This window comes from Haliotis cracherodii, unplaced genomic scaffold, assembly GCF_022045235.1.
Source record: "Haliotis cracherodii isolate W230 unplaced genomic scaffold, xgHalCrac1.p SCAF_5, whole genome shotgun sequence".
In the NCBI taxonomy this organism is placed as follows: Eukaryota; Metazoa; Mollusca; class Gastropoda; order Lepetellida; family Haliotidae; genus Haliotis; species Haliotis cracherodii.
The window spans coordinates 58754113-58771028 of record NW_027266308.1 but is presented as its reverse complement, the minus strand read 5'-3'; the positions used below and the strand labels follow the sequence as shown (position 1 = coordinate 58771028).

Sequence of the window (16916 nt, the reverse complement as noted above, 5' to 3'; positions counted from 1 at the left end):
GAGAAACAATCACCTATTATGGAGGTCCACCTCCTTGTGATGCCTGTCATACTGACTCTGTCTGGACTACAGAGAAACAATCACCTATTATGGAGGTCCACCTCCTTGTGATGTCTGTCATACTGACTCTGTCTAGACTACAGAGAAACAATCACCTATTATGGAGGTTCACCTCCTTGTGATGTCTGTCATGCTGACTCTGTCTGGACTACAGAGAAACAATCACCCATTATGGAGGTCCACCTCCTTGTGATGCCTGTCATACTGACTCTGTCTAGACTACAGAGAAACAATCACCTGTTATGGAGGTCCACCTCCTTGTGATGCCTGTCATACTGACTCTGTCTGGACTACAGAGAAACAATCACCTATTATGGAGGTCCACCTCCTTGTGATGTCTGTCATACTGACTCTGTCTGGACTACTGAGAAACAATCACCCATTATGGAGGTCCACCTCCTTGTGATGCCTGTCGTACTGACTCTGTCTGGACTACGGAGAAACAATCACCTATTATGGAGGTCCACCTCCTTGTGATGTCTGTCATACTGACTCTGTCTGGACTACGGAGAAACGATCACTTATTATGGAGGTCCACCTCCTTGTGATGCCTGTCATACTGACTCTGTCTGGACTACTGAGAAACAATCACCTGTTATGGAGGTCCACCTCCTTGTGATGCCTTTCGTACTGACTCTGTCTGGACTACGGAGAAACAATCACCTATTATGGAGGTCCACCTCCTTGTGATGTCTGTCATACTGACTCTGTCTGGACTACTGAGATACAATCACCTGTTATGGAGGTCCACCTCCTTGCGTCGCCTGTCGTATTGACTCTGCTTGATACATTCCTCCCAGCATCTTCTAATGTTGCACTTTGTCAGCGGCAGATTGAACGGAGTTACATCCCCTTCCTTGAACAGATTCTTCTCCCTTACCTGTTTGCAAGAAAGGACAGAACATTATAACCATTATAAAACCCTGAAGCCTTACCTCAAACATATAAACACCATCATACTGAGGAGTGGTAAACTGAGGTGAAGTAACAGCCATAACAACACAAGTTATTTTACTAAACTTAAGGATTAAAAAAATAAAAGAATTGGTTCTCAGGCAATGACTTTTGAAAATATAGTGCAGGCGTTGGTGGTGTTTTTTGGGTTTTTTGGCTTGTTTGTTCAAACTAGTATGTAACAGTTGTGTACCATCACCCTGGGAAAGGGCCTCCCTACACAGTCGTGCAAACTCCTATTGCCGCCATGACCATTACACGCGATACGCAGAAAAGCAGTTCGCATGTAAAGGGAAGTAACTATGCTTATATTGGATCGATTTGTTTTTAAGTATTAGGATGTTTTCTTTTTTGAAAATGGACTTTATAATCATACAGAGAGTGACTATTATTTTTTTTTAGCCTAATAAATGGTTAAACAGATCTATTTGACTTCAGCTAAGTACCAGCTCCCATCAGCAAACCTGCAGGAGTGTGACTCCATACCACGGAAGTACCATAAACAACACTTACAACTTGAGGTGAGAGGTTGAGGTAGTCTGCCACGTCTGTGATCCAGGTCTCGGCAACAAACATGGCCTGCGGTGCTCCAAACCCTCGATATGCAGTGCATGATGGGATGTTGGTCTTACACAGGTGGCCGGTGGCGCGGATGTGGGGAATGTAGTAGGAGTTGTCCACATGTAAGAGAGCGCGGTCCATCACCTCGACACATATTAGCAACACGTGAATACCATCACAGATCTGTCCCTTAATGCCATATTATCCATCTTAGTAAGTCTACGTAGAGGTGTGGAGTTACAATTGTCTTAGCACTCAGTTCGCCTTGTGGAACAACTCCTGGTGTCAACAGGTTATGAAATAGTGCTGTTTGTTTGCTGGTTTAGCGCTGCACTCAACAATATTACAGCTATATGACGGCGGTCTGTAAATAATCAAGTCTGGACCAATCACTACAGTGATTAATATCATGCCCATCGATCTACACAATAAGGATTCAATGGCATTAACCAAGTCAGCGAGCCTGACCACCCGATCCCATTAGGCAACCTCTTACGACAAGCATAGTTGCTTTATACAGCAAGCATGGGTTTCTGAAGACCTATTCTACTCCAGATCTTCACAGGTTTGAAATAGTGCTGAGTGAGATGGACTTGACACCTTTTTTAACAGTATTTCAGCTACATTGGGGTGTGCCAGCATACTGTGGGAGCAGTGCCCTTTGTAACACAGGTCACAGACATTTACATAATTTGTGAAACACATCAGTACAGATTTAGTGAAGACAAGCCAACAATTATTATCAGGACAAATCTGGGATTTGAACCCATCATAAGAGGAGCCTGAAGCACCTAAGGGGAACAACTCTGTGGTATGTAAGATAACTCCCACTCCCCCTCCTCCATCCCTTACCCCTCTTTTGCCACTCTTTTCATGCTAATAATTTTGTCAGAGATACTCACTGCCTCTGACACATCGATAGAGTTGCCACAGTTTGAATATAGATGCAACTCCAAGGCCATCACACGACCATCGGCAGTGAAGCCAATCTGAAAATACATTGACAGTAAATAATACTATTCATAAATAACCAAGGCTTCTAAAATGTCTCTAAGCATGTGCTACAATGATACAATCTCAAACTAGAAATAAACTGCTGGCCCACTATGGGAAGAGTCTAGAAACTGTAACAGTAGTATCAACTAGTCCGATGAGATTACTCAACAAATGGATTCATCATAATCATCATCATCATCATCATCATCATCATCATTGTCCAGATAAAAAGTTTACTAAAAGAACTGTTCAGATTCCATTAAATATATCAAGAGCTCACTCGCACGAGGCTGTGAACATGCATGCAGAAGAGACATTCTGATTGGTTGTTGATTTCACGATCATGATTGAGAGAACTTCTATGATAGGTTAGTGATATGACAAAGGCGACATCACTCCACAAGGAAAACTATGTCGGTGAATAGGGCAAGGGCGTATAATAATAATCAGGCAAAGGAAATTTAGGACCAACCCTATATGGAACCACCTGCACATCTTCCTTAGGCAAGGGAGTTAACTGAAAAAAGTCTGGTTTCCACCCTTGCTGAACTGGGCTGGAATTATGGAGTTAAATTTTGCTGGACTAATGAGTTTATGAATAGTCCAATCAAAATCGTGTTATGAAATCAACATCCGGTTCATAAACTGCTGTTCATATATCGATTTGAAAAGCATGTGTACCGCCAACTCTGCGTCAACAGATATTTTCCAATCTTTTCATGTTTTTAATCAAGTTGCTCACGTGATTTGATGCACTTCTTTTAGTAAGATTTGTTTTATTACAATATAGATTTTGATTATTGATCAGATCGTCTTAAAAGGGCACCACCATTTTGTTTGAAACAAATGCAAGGGATATGAGGTGGAATCTGATAGGTCAGTAGGAGGGAGATAGAAGGGAAATAACTCATAATAGCCACTGGTGTGGCTACGATCGAGCCCAGACATTCCAGCCTAGCTCAGCAAGGGTGGAAACTGGACTTTTAGTCAGTTAACTCCCTTGCTCCGGGATGATGCTACCTGCACTACAAGTGTACCTTGTATTTTCCCTTGAAGGGGTGTCGAGTCCCCGTGGTCCTCATGTCCTCATCTCTGTCCAGGACACACCGCACAGGATGCCTGTGTCTGCAGAAGAGTGGTTGAGTGAGTCACTGAATGAGTTTCAAACACAACAGCCTGTGGCTTCAGAGGTAAGAAATCATTTGACATTGAAATTCCAGATTGCATGACAAGAACAGAATGTGAAAAAATTAAAAAGCAATGGGTTTTTTACTGTCACTATAAATATAAATAAATTATTCAAATTACAAGAACTAAAATCTGTTGAAAAACACAGCAAATTGTGACAAATTGCAAGAAAAAAACCAAAAAACATATTTGAACTTGAGATTTTATGGACATATAATATAATTATTTTTGTTTTCAACCTATTGGCCTTGAATTTTAAAGCTAAAAATCTGTAAAACAATCTAATGAAATAGTTGGACCTAACACCAACAACATTGGCCAAGATATCCGTCCTGTCGTTCCAGGGGGTCCAAACCCCCTCCTTTTGAAAACCAAAGGTAGTGTGTTGTAGACAAGGCCCCCCACTCCCCACTGAGAGAGGATTTTGATATTTTGGACCCCTCCCTTCTAAAAAAGCTGATTCCACCCTTGTAAAAATGTAGGGGTTCCAAGATACTAAAGCAGCTAACCCAGTGGATCCCAGCATCCCCAATAGACAATGCTGATGATGTCGATGATGTTGATGATGCTGAACACTTACTTGACTGCAGCCACAGCTACAGGGGCCGACACCAGGACTGTCCGTGTCTCCTTGCCCCCGAACCCTCCACCTGCAATACAAAAACTACCAACTTACTGGAAGGTTTGTTTGTTTGTTGTTTAATGCAGCTGACACCCATATTCCAGCCATACAATTGTGGCATCTAAAAAACAAAATCTGGACAAAACAAGGGCTCACTAATACCCCCGACCCGCCTAGTGTGTCAGTAGTTTCAAATCAAATAATGGATAGGGTTAGGGTTTGAAAAATTCATAAAAAAATGGAAAATTAATAAAAACATTCTTTTTCTTTTGACTGCACCCCTCCATAGGACACAGATTATATGTACTAAGTTTGATATGAATCCACTGAATAGTTTAAGTTTTCAGACAGACGGAAGGACAGGCAGACGGAACCTTGGTATAACTATATACCCCCGACCTTTTACGTATAAAATCCAGTAACTGATATTGTCAGCAACAACCCACGCCATCGGAGTATGAGACACTAAGTCGGACATGAAACAAAAACTTTTCATCAGACATGATCGCTTGCATGTGTTGTACTCCAATATTGTGGACTGTTTCTCAGCTTAATGGCTAATCAACCCAAAAGGGTGTACTGTCTAGGATATGTTTCTGTTCTGTGACTTTTTACTTTTGCTCAGATTGAAATTCCAATCAAGGTGGTAAAGGCATGAAGCTGAATCATTTCAGAAATCTGACACCTGAGAGAATCAAGAATCCACACATCCTTTAGTTAGCTTGGACAATCAAAGTTCATCTGATGCAACCTTCTATGAAGGAATCTTCATGTGAAGAGGTTTCATATCAGAGTAACAGAGCTGATAATAATGGTACTGATCCAAACATAGGTACCCAGGTGAGTTGCACTATATACTATACTACTAAACTTTACAAGACAGTTCATATCTATTTGTACATTGCAGATTACTTACAGAAAACAGCATTGTAGAAGGAGAATAAAATTGTCTCATAACTGTACTTGAAGACATTTAGTTTCATTGATGTTTGTTTAAGTTTGTTTTTAACTGCTCAATCTCTGTCAACAAGTTTAACTTGTCAATAGATAAGTAACCCTTTTGTCAATTTTCTGACCACCCAGGATGTATATGATGGTGAATACTGTACACTTCAAGTAATCAGTGTATCGTGGATCTATAGTTTGTTTGTTTGTTTGTTGTTTAACCCCGCACTCTGCAATATTCCAGCTATATGATGACGGTCTGTAAATAATCGAGTCTGGACCAGACAATCCAGTGATTGACATCATAAACATCGATCCACGCAATTGGGATATGATGACATGCAGCAACCAAGTCAGCGAGCCTGACCACCCAATCCCGTTAGTCGCCTCTTAAGACAAGCATAGTTGCCTTTCACGGCAAGCATGGGTTTCTGAAGACCTATTCTACCCCGGATGTCATAGTTCTATAGAAATATCACTATTTGAATTGAGTACTTTACAGTAGACAGCTGAGAATACCCACCCAGTCGCTTGGTCCTGACTGTGATCCTGTTAGCTGGAACACCTAGCACCTCGGAGATCACAGACTGACAACATAAGCAGGATTGATGAAATATGTAAACATGTATTCATGTTTATCATAAACATTCCACATGAAGGAAAAGTAAAGTACAAAGCTTAAAATTTTGTGAATCTTCCAAAACATGTATATAGTTGTGATGGCAAAGTAATGAAGAAAACTAATGAAGATCCAAGATGGCATCCATAGTTTCCATGCTCCTTACAGCGATAGCCCATTTGCAGAGCTCTCTGTACCATCACTGCGGAGCATTCACAGCTCCCCACTGTGCTAGGCACTCTACAACCATGCATGGAGTTGACGTCGCCACAGACTGCCAGTTAAGTTTCCAAACAAGTGATGAAAGTTGTGACATCGAAAATGTTTCCCGAAACAAAATGATTTTGCTTGTTTTATAATTTGAATTTCTATTTCATTTCAAATATCAAATAATAGATTTAGTGTGATTGCAAAGGGGAAGATAGGTGCTTTTCCATCTGCAAGGTGTAATCTGCTGGGAAGGAGCTTGCGTAGTTTCCCACAAGGGAAGTAACTCTATCAACAAAACCCACGCTCAAAAAAGTACTTATTCACAAGAAACCTCAAAAAACAAACAAATAAATATGTGTTTGTTTAATGCAGCACTCTCATTCCAGGAATATGACAGTGGCCTATGAACCTTGACAAGATCAAAAGGGGTACAATTACACTCAATCAACCAAGATTCCAATGCTACCCACTGCATTAAGTTACCTCATACAGCAAGCATAGACTGTTGGTGTATGTTCTAACCCAGAATCCCCACAAACAATGCATTATTCAACTTGTCAAGGTCAAGGTCAATCACTTCACGGAATAACAGTTGTTGTCTGAGATATGGTTCAGAGCATGTCTTTTTTACATGAAATCTCTCCTACTGATTCATTCTATACACTCTACACATTTGGGCTGCAACTCAAAGAGCTTCAAAGTCACATAGTCACCTTCATGTGACTATGTATCATCTTTAATGAACAAAAACTAATCACTAGCACACAGGGATCTGAGTCTCACCTGCACCTCAGATGGGTTCTGAGTGGCGGCAAACAGCTCCATCTCCCCATCCTCCTTCGGGATAGCCAGGGCACCATGCGTCTCGATGTAGAAGTGCTCCTGTGCTCCACTCCGCACCTCACCCTCCAGCACATGGTCCGACTCGGAGAACCCCGTCTCCAGGTCACCGTGTTTGATGGTGTGTGAGGGGGAGTAGAAAGAGTTCTTGGCAACAGCCTCCTACACAGGGATAACACAAGTGAGTCAACATTGATTTTGGCCTGGATTGGGAATACTGCACCTATAAATGACAGTAGTAACCACATCATCTGGGAATTATGGTGGTTTGAAGACATGTTAAGCTTGAACAGATAGCTGGAACGCATCTTGCCTCGTGGAGAAAAGGGAAAAGTATCACATGGCGCGTGCTGTCCGAGCACGTGCAAAACGAGGAAAATCGGACTTACTTTAGGTAAGTTCACTTTGGTTTTGAGATGTCATCGCGTTAGGACGTACATTCGTGACTGTAGTTTGATAGTTCGGCTCGATAGGAAACATATTCGTCACTTTGGTTTTGAGATGTCATCGTATTAGGACGTACATTCATGACTTTGGTTTGATAGTTCGTCAAGATAGGACGTAGTAGACCGTGTTAGTTACGATAGGATGTCGCAATAGGACACAGCAATGCTAGCCAAAATAGGGCAAAACTGACAAATTGATAGCAACAGATTTGAGAATCATATTTAGTTAATTTTGTCACATTTACGCTTCTTCATCTTTTTTAAGGAGAGATTCATGTTTAGTTGCCCAAATTTATTATCTGAATTATTTCATCATATCAAGATAGTCACGTTTAGTTCCCCGCATACAACAGTGAGGGAATTCGCAACAGATGGCCCACAATAAGTAAGGTCAAGCATGTCTACCACCCATGTTTGTCAGCTCTCTTATTCCGGCATTGAATACACACTCTAATTTTGAACTTAAATATATTGAAGACTTCAAAATCAATTACGGTCCACGTGGCATTAAAACAAATGATAATTTATTGATATTAAACTACAACATAATAAACTTCTGAGGTCAACGCATCTTATATTGTCTATTACAGTAAGTAAGTTTGATATCATCAATAATTTTTAAAAACAATGTCCAAGTCAGAGTAATATATTTCAATACTTGAATTTTGATCGATCTTATCACTGCATTTATTGTAAATCTGTAAGATTGCAACCTTAGCATTCAGCTGCATATACCATCCACTTGCACAAAGAAACTGTAGGCTAAGATCTTTGACAATTGAGGATCACTGCAATTCCAAAACACAGTCGACAAAATGGCATGTAAGAGAGGGTCTGTGGGTTCAAATGAATAATCTGCATCGTGGTCAAATATCGACACCCTTTTTGTAAAACTGCACGATTCAAATCAAAATCACAATGAATGCATAAGTGTCATGTGGAAAATGTTGGTAATTGTGATAACATTCCACATAACTATCAACTTGATTGCCAAAAGTAAAATATGGACAAGTACAGGTTGCTGGGGACATATATGTCAGCTACAGGCATGTACCTCTATTGTGATGATGGCGTCCAGATCCTCATACACGACCTTCACAGCCCTCGCCCCTCTCTGGGCGTTTATCTGACAGTCACCGACCACTGCACCAATCACCTGGCCCTGACAGCTCACCTGTTGAACGATACACACCAAAAAGTAATACAAAGTAGAAGAAGACTTTTCAGAAAGAGGCTAATGAGGGAAAGAAGGCTAATGAGGAGGCAAAATGAGTGAGTGAGTGAGTGAGTATGGTTTTACGCCGCTTTTAGCAATATTCCAGCAACATCACGGCGGGGGACACCAGAAATGGACTTCACACATTGTACCCATGTCGGGAACCGAACCCGGGTCTTCGGTGTGGCGAGCGAACGCTTTAACCACTAGGCTACCCGACCGCCCCGAGGCAAAATGAAGTAAAGGAGAAGGCTAATGAGGTTAAGGAGCAGGCTAATGAGAAGGAGAAGGCTAATGAGGTTAAGGAGAAGAACAAGGCTAATGAGAAGAAGGAGAAGACTAATGAGAAGGAGAAGGCTAATGAAAAGAAAGAGATGGCTAAAGAGGTGAAGGAGTAGAAGAAGGCTAATGAGAAGGAGAAGCCTTATGAGAGGAAGAAGAAGAAGGCTAATGAGAAGGAGAAGGCTAATGAGAGGAAGAAGAAGAAGGCTAATGAGAAGGAGAAGGCTAATGAGAGGAAGAAGAAGAAGGCTAATGAGAAGGAGAAGCCTTATGAGAGGAAGAAGAAGAAGGCTAATGAGAAGGAGAAGGCTAATGAGAGGAAGAAGAAGAAGGCTAATGAGAAGGAGAAGGCTAATGAGAGGAAGAAGAAGAAGGCTAATGAGAAGGAGAAGGCTAATGAGAGGAAGAAGAAGAAGGCTAATGAGAAGGAGAAGCCTTATGAGAGGAAGAAGAAGAAGGCTAATGAGAAGGAGAAGGCTAATGAGAGGAAGAAGAAGAAGGCTAATGAGAAGGAGAAGGCTAATGACAGGAAGAAGAAGAAGGCTAATGAGAAGGAGAAGGCCAATGAGCAGAGGAATAAGGCTCATGTGGTGAAGAAGAAGGCTAAAGAGAAGAAGAAGGCTAATCTAATGAGAAGGAGAAGGCTTATGAGGTGAAAGACAAGAAGGCTTATGAGAAGAATGCTAATGAGAAGAAGATGGCTAATGAGAAGAAGAAGAAGGCTAATGAGGTGAAGGGGAATAAGATGGCTAATGATAAAAAGGCTAATGAGAAGAAGAAGAATGAGGAGACGAGGAGAAAGAAGATATAATGAAGAAGGAAAGAGAGAAGGCCAAAGAGCAGTCACCAAGTTAATGCTCATGGCACAACATCATATAATAGCAGGGTCTGCTAGTTTAAGAGTTATACAGATGGAGTGTTAGATATGATACTGCAATTTGAAGAGGTGAACCTTGAAGGATCAAAGGGAAGGAGACAGCTGCGGGTATACCGGATGTTGGTTCCACACTGTTGATGAGCAGTTGTGGAATGATCTCTGTCCAAACAACTTCAGATTCATGGATTTCTTGAGAAGATTTTCATTTTTAGAAGGAAGTAATGTCTGGTTGGTTGGTATTTTGTCAATGTGGTCAGTCACCAAGTCACAAGACCAAGGATGTCATTGCGTTTAGCGATATCCATACATTTATGAATATCTATACTAAAATAATACTCAGTACCACAGAATTCTTTTACATCTTTTACATCATTAACATTACCAGGGTTGAGATAGACAATGAGATGAGACAATTCAGCAAACCTCTGAAGAAGCAAATATCTCCTCCTGCCCTAGCTGCAGCTTGTTCAGGCCTGGGACATCCTTCTGGCAAATGAAGTCCACCACTCCCGGCAGCGTCAGTGCGTCACTGGCATCAATGCTCACTATCTTAGCATGGGCTCTCGTGCTGGTGACCAGGGCCAGGACCAGTTCATCTGTAGCAGGAAAGGGCAGGGTCAGTGAAAATGACCAGTGACCACCCGATCCTGTTAGTTGCCTCTTACAACAAGCAAAGTTTCCTTTTTATGGTAAGCATGGGTTGCTGAAGATCTATTCTGACGGAGTTGCTGAGTGAGGAGAGCCAGTTCATCTGTAGCAGGTGAGTGAGTGAGTGAGTGAGTGAGTGAGTGAGCAGAGCCAGTTCATCTGTAGCAGGTGAATGATTGAGTGAGTGAGTGAGTGAGTGAGTGAGTTAGTGAGTGATTGAGCAGAGCCAGTTCATCTGTAGCAGGTGAGTGATTGAGTGAGTGAGCAGAGCCAGTCCATCTGTAGCAGGTGAGTGAGTGAGTGAGTGAGTGAGTGAGCAGAGCCAGTTCATCTGTAGCAGGTGAGTGAGTGAGTGAGTGAGTGAGCAGAGCCAGTCCATCTGTAGCAGGTGAGTGAGTGAGTGAGTGAGTGTGCAGAGCCAGGAAATCTGTAGCAGGATAGGGGACAGTGGGTGGGGTGGGTTTGTGGTTGGCGTAAAGTGTGAGTGAGATCTATAAATAATATCAAAATAAATATAATATGAGTAAACGACATGACAATCTCAACAGCCTATTTGAAATACCTCTATGACAGATACATACAAATGTTTGTATACTCTCCCACTCAATCAGCCAACATACACAGCACCTACACATACACCACACAGCCTGCAGCATGTCAAGCCACACCAACCTGCCAGTGGTGGCATGTCGTCCACATACACGGCCTCTCCTGTGGCCTGCTGGTAGGCTGCGCGGTGGACGAGGGGACGTCCCACAGCATCTGTTGATGGTTGGCCAGAAGCAACATTGTCATACAGCTGACATGACTGGCGGGGCAGTCTCTCAAACTCTGATACTGCACTCAGATAAGACTGAGGAACTGGAGCACCAGTGCTCTAAAACAAGGAAATCCATTTCTTTAATTAGGTTACAGACTAGACAACACATCAGGCACAACATGTTCATTGGTGCAGCCCTTCAGCTGTAATGCTCTTTTAATCCAGATGTTTTCTTCTCATAGTACAGTGTTCCCTCGCTATTGCGCTCTTCAATCTTGCGCTAACTCAGTTATAGTGCATGGTACAACATGGCTCCCAAAATTTACTTACATTTTTAATAAACTCAAGTTTTCTCAAAAAACATTATCAGCTGTTCACCAAGATCCCACAACACAGGAAATACCGATCAACAAATCCGAACTGAAGGACGAGATTTAATCCCATTATTATACTATCTGGTTATAAAAAGGTGTTCATTGTTTATTTGGACTTATGTTTGCAATATATTTTATCAATTTTATTCAAAATTTCATTCAATAATGTTTACATTAATTTCAGCAAAATCGTGTGTGAAGTGATCAGTAGATTGCACAACTCACCGTAGTAATAATTTTTCAGTTAGGCCCACATCGCCTTCTATATAAAGTGATAATATAAATGCTGGGTTGGCCTTCAAACGCCAGTTGACATGAAAGGGATCCAGCTGAGAGCTACTACCCCATACATCGGGCGACCAACCAATTCAACCACCACTCTAATGTATGAAAAACTTGCCCAAAAGACAGCGAAATTTGATATGTTAAATCAAAGGCAGTAATGTACTTGACCAGACACCTTTTTGTTCGGAATATTTCACTTTGGTTTGAGACAAAGTCACTACAAATTGATATTTAACCTCAAAGCAAAGTGAAATGTTATTTCATTGCACTAAGAATAGGCAATGGGAAACCCTGTTGATAAAAAACAAGCTGACTTTGTTAAAAAAATGTTTTTTATTGATTGTTGATTGCTGATGTTTTGTTTAACAACAAAGTTTTTAATGTACTTTATTTCCCGGTTAACAGGGACTGTTAGTCATGTGAATCACTGGTCCAAGGCTAATTTTACAGGTAAAAAAACCTGGTAATTACCAGTAAACGGGAGCACTGTGAAGCCCCCAATCTCATTAAAATCAGATCTTAGTTCTCGCTATAGCTAAACAAAGATCTGAGGACATCCCATTACGGGTCACGTCAGAATGACCTTTCATCCAACCAATCAGAGCGTTGCTTACTAGATCATGAAAGTGGTAGAAGCAATGTGTTTTCTGATCATGCAACCTCGAAATATTTAACAGAGGGTATTCCCAAGACAGTAACGGGTTTTATGATTATATCCATACAATCTAGGCCATCTGTAAGCCATTCCAGAATGTTCTTTTTATCAGTTTTAACATTTTTAACCAAAAATACATCAAAATATGTTTCAAAGCGTAGTCGCCAGTTTGAAACTAGTGTCGTAAAACTTGAGAAAGCTGCCTTCTGATTAGCTAATGTTGATTTCTTGTCAGTCATTTCATTGATCGGTCAAAGTTCCCGAGAGGTCGTTCTGACGTGACCCGTAATGGGATGTCCTCAGATCTTTGTTTAGCGGTAGCGAAAACTAAGATCTGATTTTAATGAGATTGTGAAGTCCCATACATCATTCTTAAACGTGGACATCACTTCAGATTCCACGTATGGCAAAATGTTTGACACCAACCTGTTTCCCTAGCTGTGTCTTCACTGCAAGATAGAACTTGAAGAAGAAGCTGACTGTCAGTGTACTGCGATACTCCACGTTGCCCCCTGGTGAGCCAGCTGGCAAAGGGAGGTCACTGGACAGGTAGGGAATAGCTGCCCCAACCAGATTCTCATCCCAAGACCTACAACAAGCAGAGCTATCATACAGGATTTCATCATCAAGTAGGTAGCAGGCACAGTGGTCTAATGATCATATTACACAATGCAGAGTTGAAGCCCTTAGAGAAGCCAGGATTCGCTGTTCACTGAGTCTAATTCTAAACTCATCCCAATTAGGATTTTTGGTTGTTAATACCACACCTGGGATTCACAAAAGGATTTATCATAAGCCTACACCATACCATTATAGTTTTCACCTAATAGAGCCAAGAGTGTTCAATTGTACTGCGTTTGCAAGGGCAGGAACCAGGTTTAGGACGTACAAAGGCAGAAACAAACATTACATTGCTATTTAGAGTGTGGAACTGGCCTCTACCTTGTTTCAGATGATGTTGAGAAAGCAATCAAAATATCCAAGACCAATAGAGGCCTATTTCTACACTGAAGTCAAAACCAGACTCTGACTATTCTGGATTTTTGTCAAAAACAGACCAAATTTATGTCTCATAATGACAACATTCAAGGGCTCGTCCAGCATTTATAAAAGGGAGGGATCTAAAATATCAAAATCCTCTCTCAGATAATTTTAAAGCCTAAAACATACTACATTTGGTTTTTAAAAGGGGAGACTCGGACAATCCAAATACAACCAACCAAAATTGCCAAAAAAAACTCTTACTGACACTTTTTATTTCAAACTCTTGTAGAACATTAATTTCTAAACTGAATTCTCATTTTGAGTTCAAATTTAGAAACAAAATACATATATCTTCACAAAGAGATGTACCATATCGGATAAAAACATCTGATTTCAATAAGACTGATTCAGACATTAAACATCTCAAACAGTCATGAAGTTCATAGTAATATCAGACCTTACAAAACAAAGTAGTCTTACTTTCCAACAAGTTGTTGCATGGTTTTTGTGGCCATGACTGTGATTGGCGCCATTCCCCCAAATGCCAGAGATATTTCCTTGATGACATCTGAGTCCGCATCCAGCAACACCCTCATCCCTGAGTTGACTATGGAAATGTCATCATCCTTTCTGTTGGCTTGTTTAAAGCCAGCAAAAAATTCTTCCTAAAACAAACAAACACTCAGGATATATAATAAGTCCAATAGTCTTCTCATAAAGCACTACCTACACTGACACACAACATGCAGGGATTTATCATGGATTTAAAACTAAGTGCCCTTGTGGCAAGATGGGGAAAATCATTATTTTATTTAAATTTGGGATTTTTAAAAAACTTATTTTACTAAAATTTGGGATTTTTTTAAAAACTTATTTTCTTAAATTCATAAATACTTGAACATTGAATTGAATGCAATAATATATAGCTAAGCATCTTCTGGTGACTTAATAGAATAGACCCGAAAAGGTTTGGTCAAATCATACCACAGACACTACCTTGAAAGATAGCCTTGTCATATGGTCACTGCTGACTTGCCATGTGATCAATATTGACTTCGTCTGCGAGAAAACAACATTGAATCCTCAAGGATTTTCCAGAAGACCTTGGCAAAAATCTTTTCAGACTTAGTGTCCTTCCGAACCCAAATTACACATGGCATATTCAGTGTGGTGCATGTGCCTAGTTTTCATTGTACTATATCATTCTGCAACAAAGTCTGTTGTTGTTTTGAGCAGAAAACAAGAGCCTCTAAAAATGTCTCACGTTAGTTTCATAATTTTGCAAAAATTCAGCTTTTGGGTTTGACAAAATCAGGAAATGGCTGTCTGACCATCTGCACCAAAACAATACTTTAAAGTAGGGCTGGGACGAGTCCAAATTTACTACCCAGGTACCCGACGCCCTTTTACCTGACCCTACCCGTGTACTCACTGTAGGTCTCAACATGGGAACAAAATGTCTGATTGGGAATTGTTTTAGTGCAGCCCTGGCAAAAACTATTTAGATACGTGTATCAAACAATCAGATCATGTGTACACTGAAGTTGACGAAAGCTTTATCTTTACTCAAACATATACAAGTCAAAAAGAATGTGTGCATTGTCAGACTATAGTGAGTTTTTGTCTTTAAACAATACATCACTTGACTAACCACAGGTCTGGGTAGTCCTGTGGGTACCTGGGTCCTACTCAGAACCCATTCGACCAAGGTGCCCGAGTTACCCATCCCAGCCCTACTTGAAAGACACTCCAAGACTTCTCCACTATATAGTCTATATGAACAAATGGTATGACAAGACTTGCACAGGATCCATGACTGATCAATGTTATAACAAGGGTCACCTTTTTAGTATGTGGAATGGTTAGCGAAACAAGAACTTCATCCGGCTTGATCTCTGTTTTACGGTAGCCTTTGAAGAATCTGGAATCCATGGTGATCTTTCTCCATCCCCCATCTGCAGAAGATAAGCAGCAAAAAGATCTTTCTTCAATGGTGACAGGTACAAAAATATTCTATATAATTCATGTGGAAAGAGGAAAAACTTGATACCATATGGCATCAGCAGAATCCGGCATGACCAAGGGAAGAAGACCAATTTGCCCCTCTTGCCAACCAGATGTAACATGTTTAACAAGCATGAAATACTCATATACCCCACCAATATGACATGTCCGGTTCTGTGCAAAACAAGAAATATTCCATGGTTTTGAAGACCTGATCAGGAAAGGAGCACTACTGTCATTTTCAGTCTAAGTAAGTCGTTGCTTTAGAAACTCAAAAAATATTTTTTTCAAAAATCCCAAACTATCAAAAGGCACCAGTTCATCACTAGACCTATCTATGTGCCAAGTTCAATGCATGCTGATTCACTAAACTGCAAACTAATGTCAGGTTGTGCTTTACAAGTAATGCTTGTTGTTGTTGTTGTTGTTGTTATTATTACTATTATTTCCTGCATGACAGAGTGGTCGAGTGCCTCACCTCTAGATGCCACTTCCAGAACCACTCCTGCTGCCAAAAAGAGAGGGTTGAGGTCGGAGATAGGGCTGGCTGTTGTAATATTTCCCCCCACAGCCTGAAACAACAGCAACAGTAACAGCATAGGAGTTAACAATATTTTGAGGTTGACATTTGCATTAATTCAATACTGAAAGTCATTCAATGCACATGGTGGATTATGTTGCACAAGAAAAGCTATATTTGGGTGATCCTCGTTCTTTCATTGCACAGGGAATTTTTCTGGTATTTTATTTGGTTGCATACATTTCACCTTAAATACACCCTGCTTGAATACATGGTGCCCAATGTTCACCACTGTGTATTCTGTGCATCTTCAGCACAATCTGTGTGTGTGTGTGTGTGTGTGTGTGTGTGTGTGTGTGTGTGTGTGTGTGTGTGTGTGTGTGTGTGTGTGTGTGTGTGTGTGTGTGTCTGTGTTTGTGTCTGTGTCTGTGTGTGTCTGCTTGTACTTGTCTGGAATAATGCTGGTTTATAGTGCTAGCTCATTAAGAAACCATACCATGCAGTTTAACATGAATACCCCACACAGACACAGTATAGTGACTCTGAGCCAACCAGTCCTTGTTTAAGCCCCTTAATACTCTACTTTCTAAAGATAGGGGATATTACAATATGATACAATGATTACTCCCCCAGCACACAGCAATGAGTACTCCCCTCATCCTGAGTCTCCACAGTCTGGTGCAGTGGTGACTTAGCTGTCCTGTGGCAGAGGTATTATGCTGGCTGCCGGATGCAAGTAGTGAGTGAGGGAGTATGGTTTTATGCTGCTTTTAGCAATATTCCAGCAATATCACACATTGTACCCATGTCAGGAATCGAACCCAGGTTTTCAGCATGACAAGTGAATGCTTTAACCACCAGGCTACCCAA

The 16916-nt window shown here is 40.9% G+C and overlaps 1 protein-coding gene across 1 annotated transcript in view; it reads right to left on the bottom strand.

Annotated features, from left to right (window-relative positions):
- LOC139442092 (xanthine dehydrogenase/oxidase-like) overlaps window positions 1–16916 on the bottom strand; it is a 46277-nt gene that overhangs the window by 17482 nt on the left and 11879 nt on the right. Inside the window, exons 12-25 of the mRNA XM_071222877.1 lie at window positions 16005–16098; window positions 15365–15477; window positions 14003–14187; window positions 12965–13127; window positions 11137–11341; window positions 10240–10412; window positions 8496–8615; window positions 6939–7157; window positions 5850–5913; window positions 4340–4409; window positions 3609–3696; window positions 2478–2564; window positions 1528–1719; window positions 795–940 (exon numbers count right to left, since the gene is read on the bottom strand). Of these exons, the coding sequence (XP_071078978.1) occupies window positions 795–940; window positions 1528–1719; window positions 2478–2564; window positions 3609–3696; window positions 4340–4409; window positions 5850–5913; window positions 6939–7157; window positions 8496–8615; window positions 10240–10412; window positions 11137–11341; window positions 12965–13127; window positions 14003–14187; window positions 15365–15477; window positions 16005–16098 (1919 nt within the window). The remainder of the gene's footprint in view (window positions 1–794; window positions 941–1527; window positions 1720–2477; window positions 2565–3608; window positions 3697–4339; window positions 4410–5849; window positions 5914–6938; window positions 7158–8495; window positions 8616–10239; window positions 10413–11136; window positions 11342–12964; window positions 13128–14002; window positions 14188–15364; window positions 15478–16004; window positions 16099–16916) is intronic.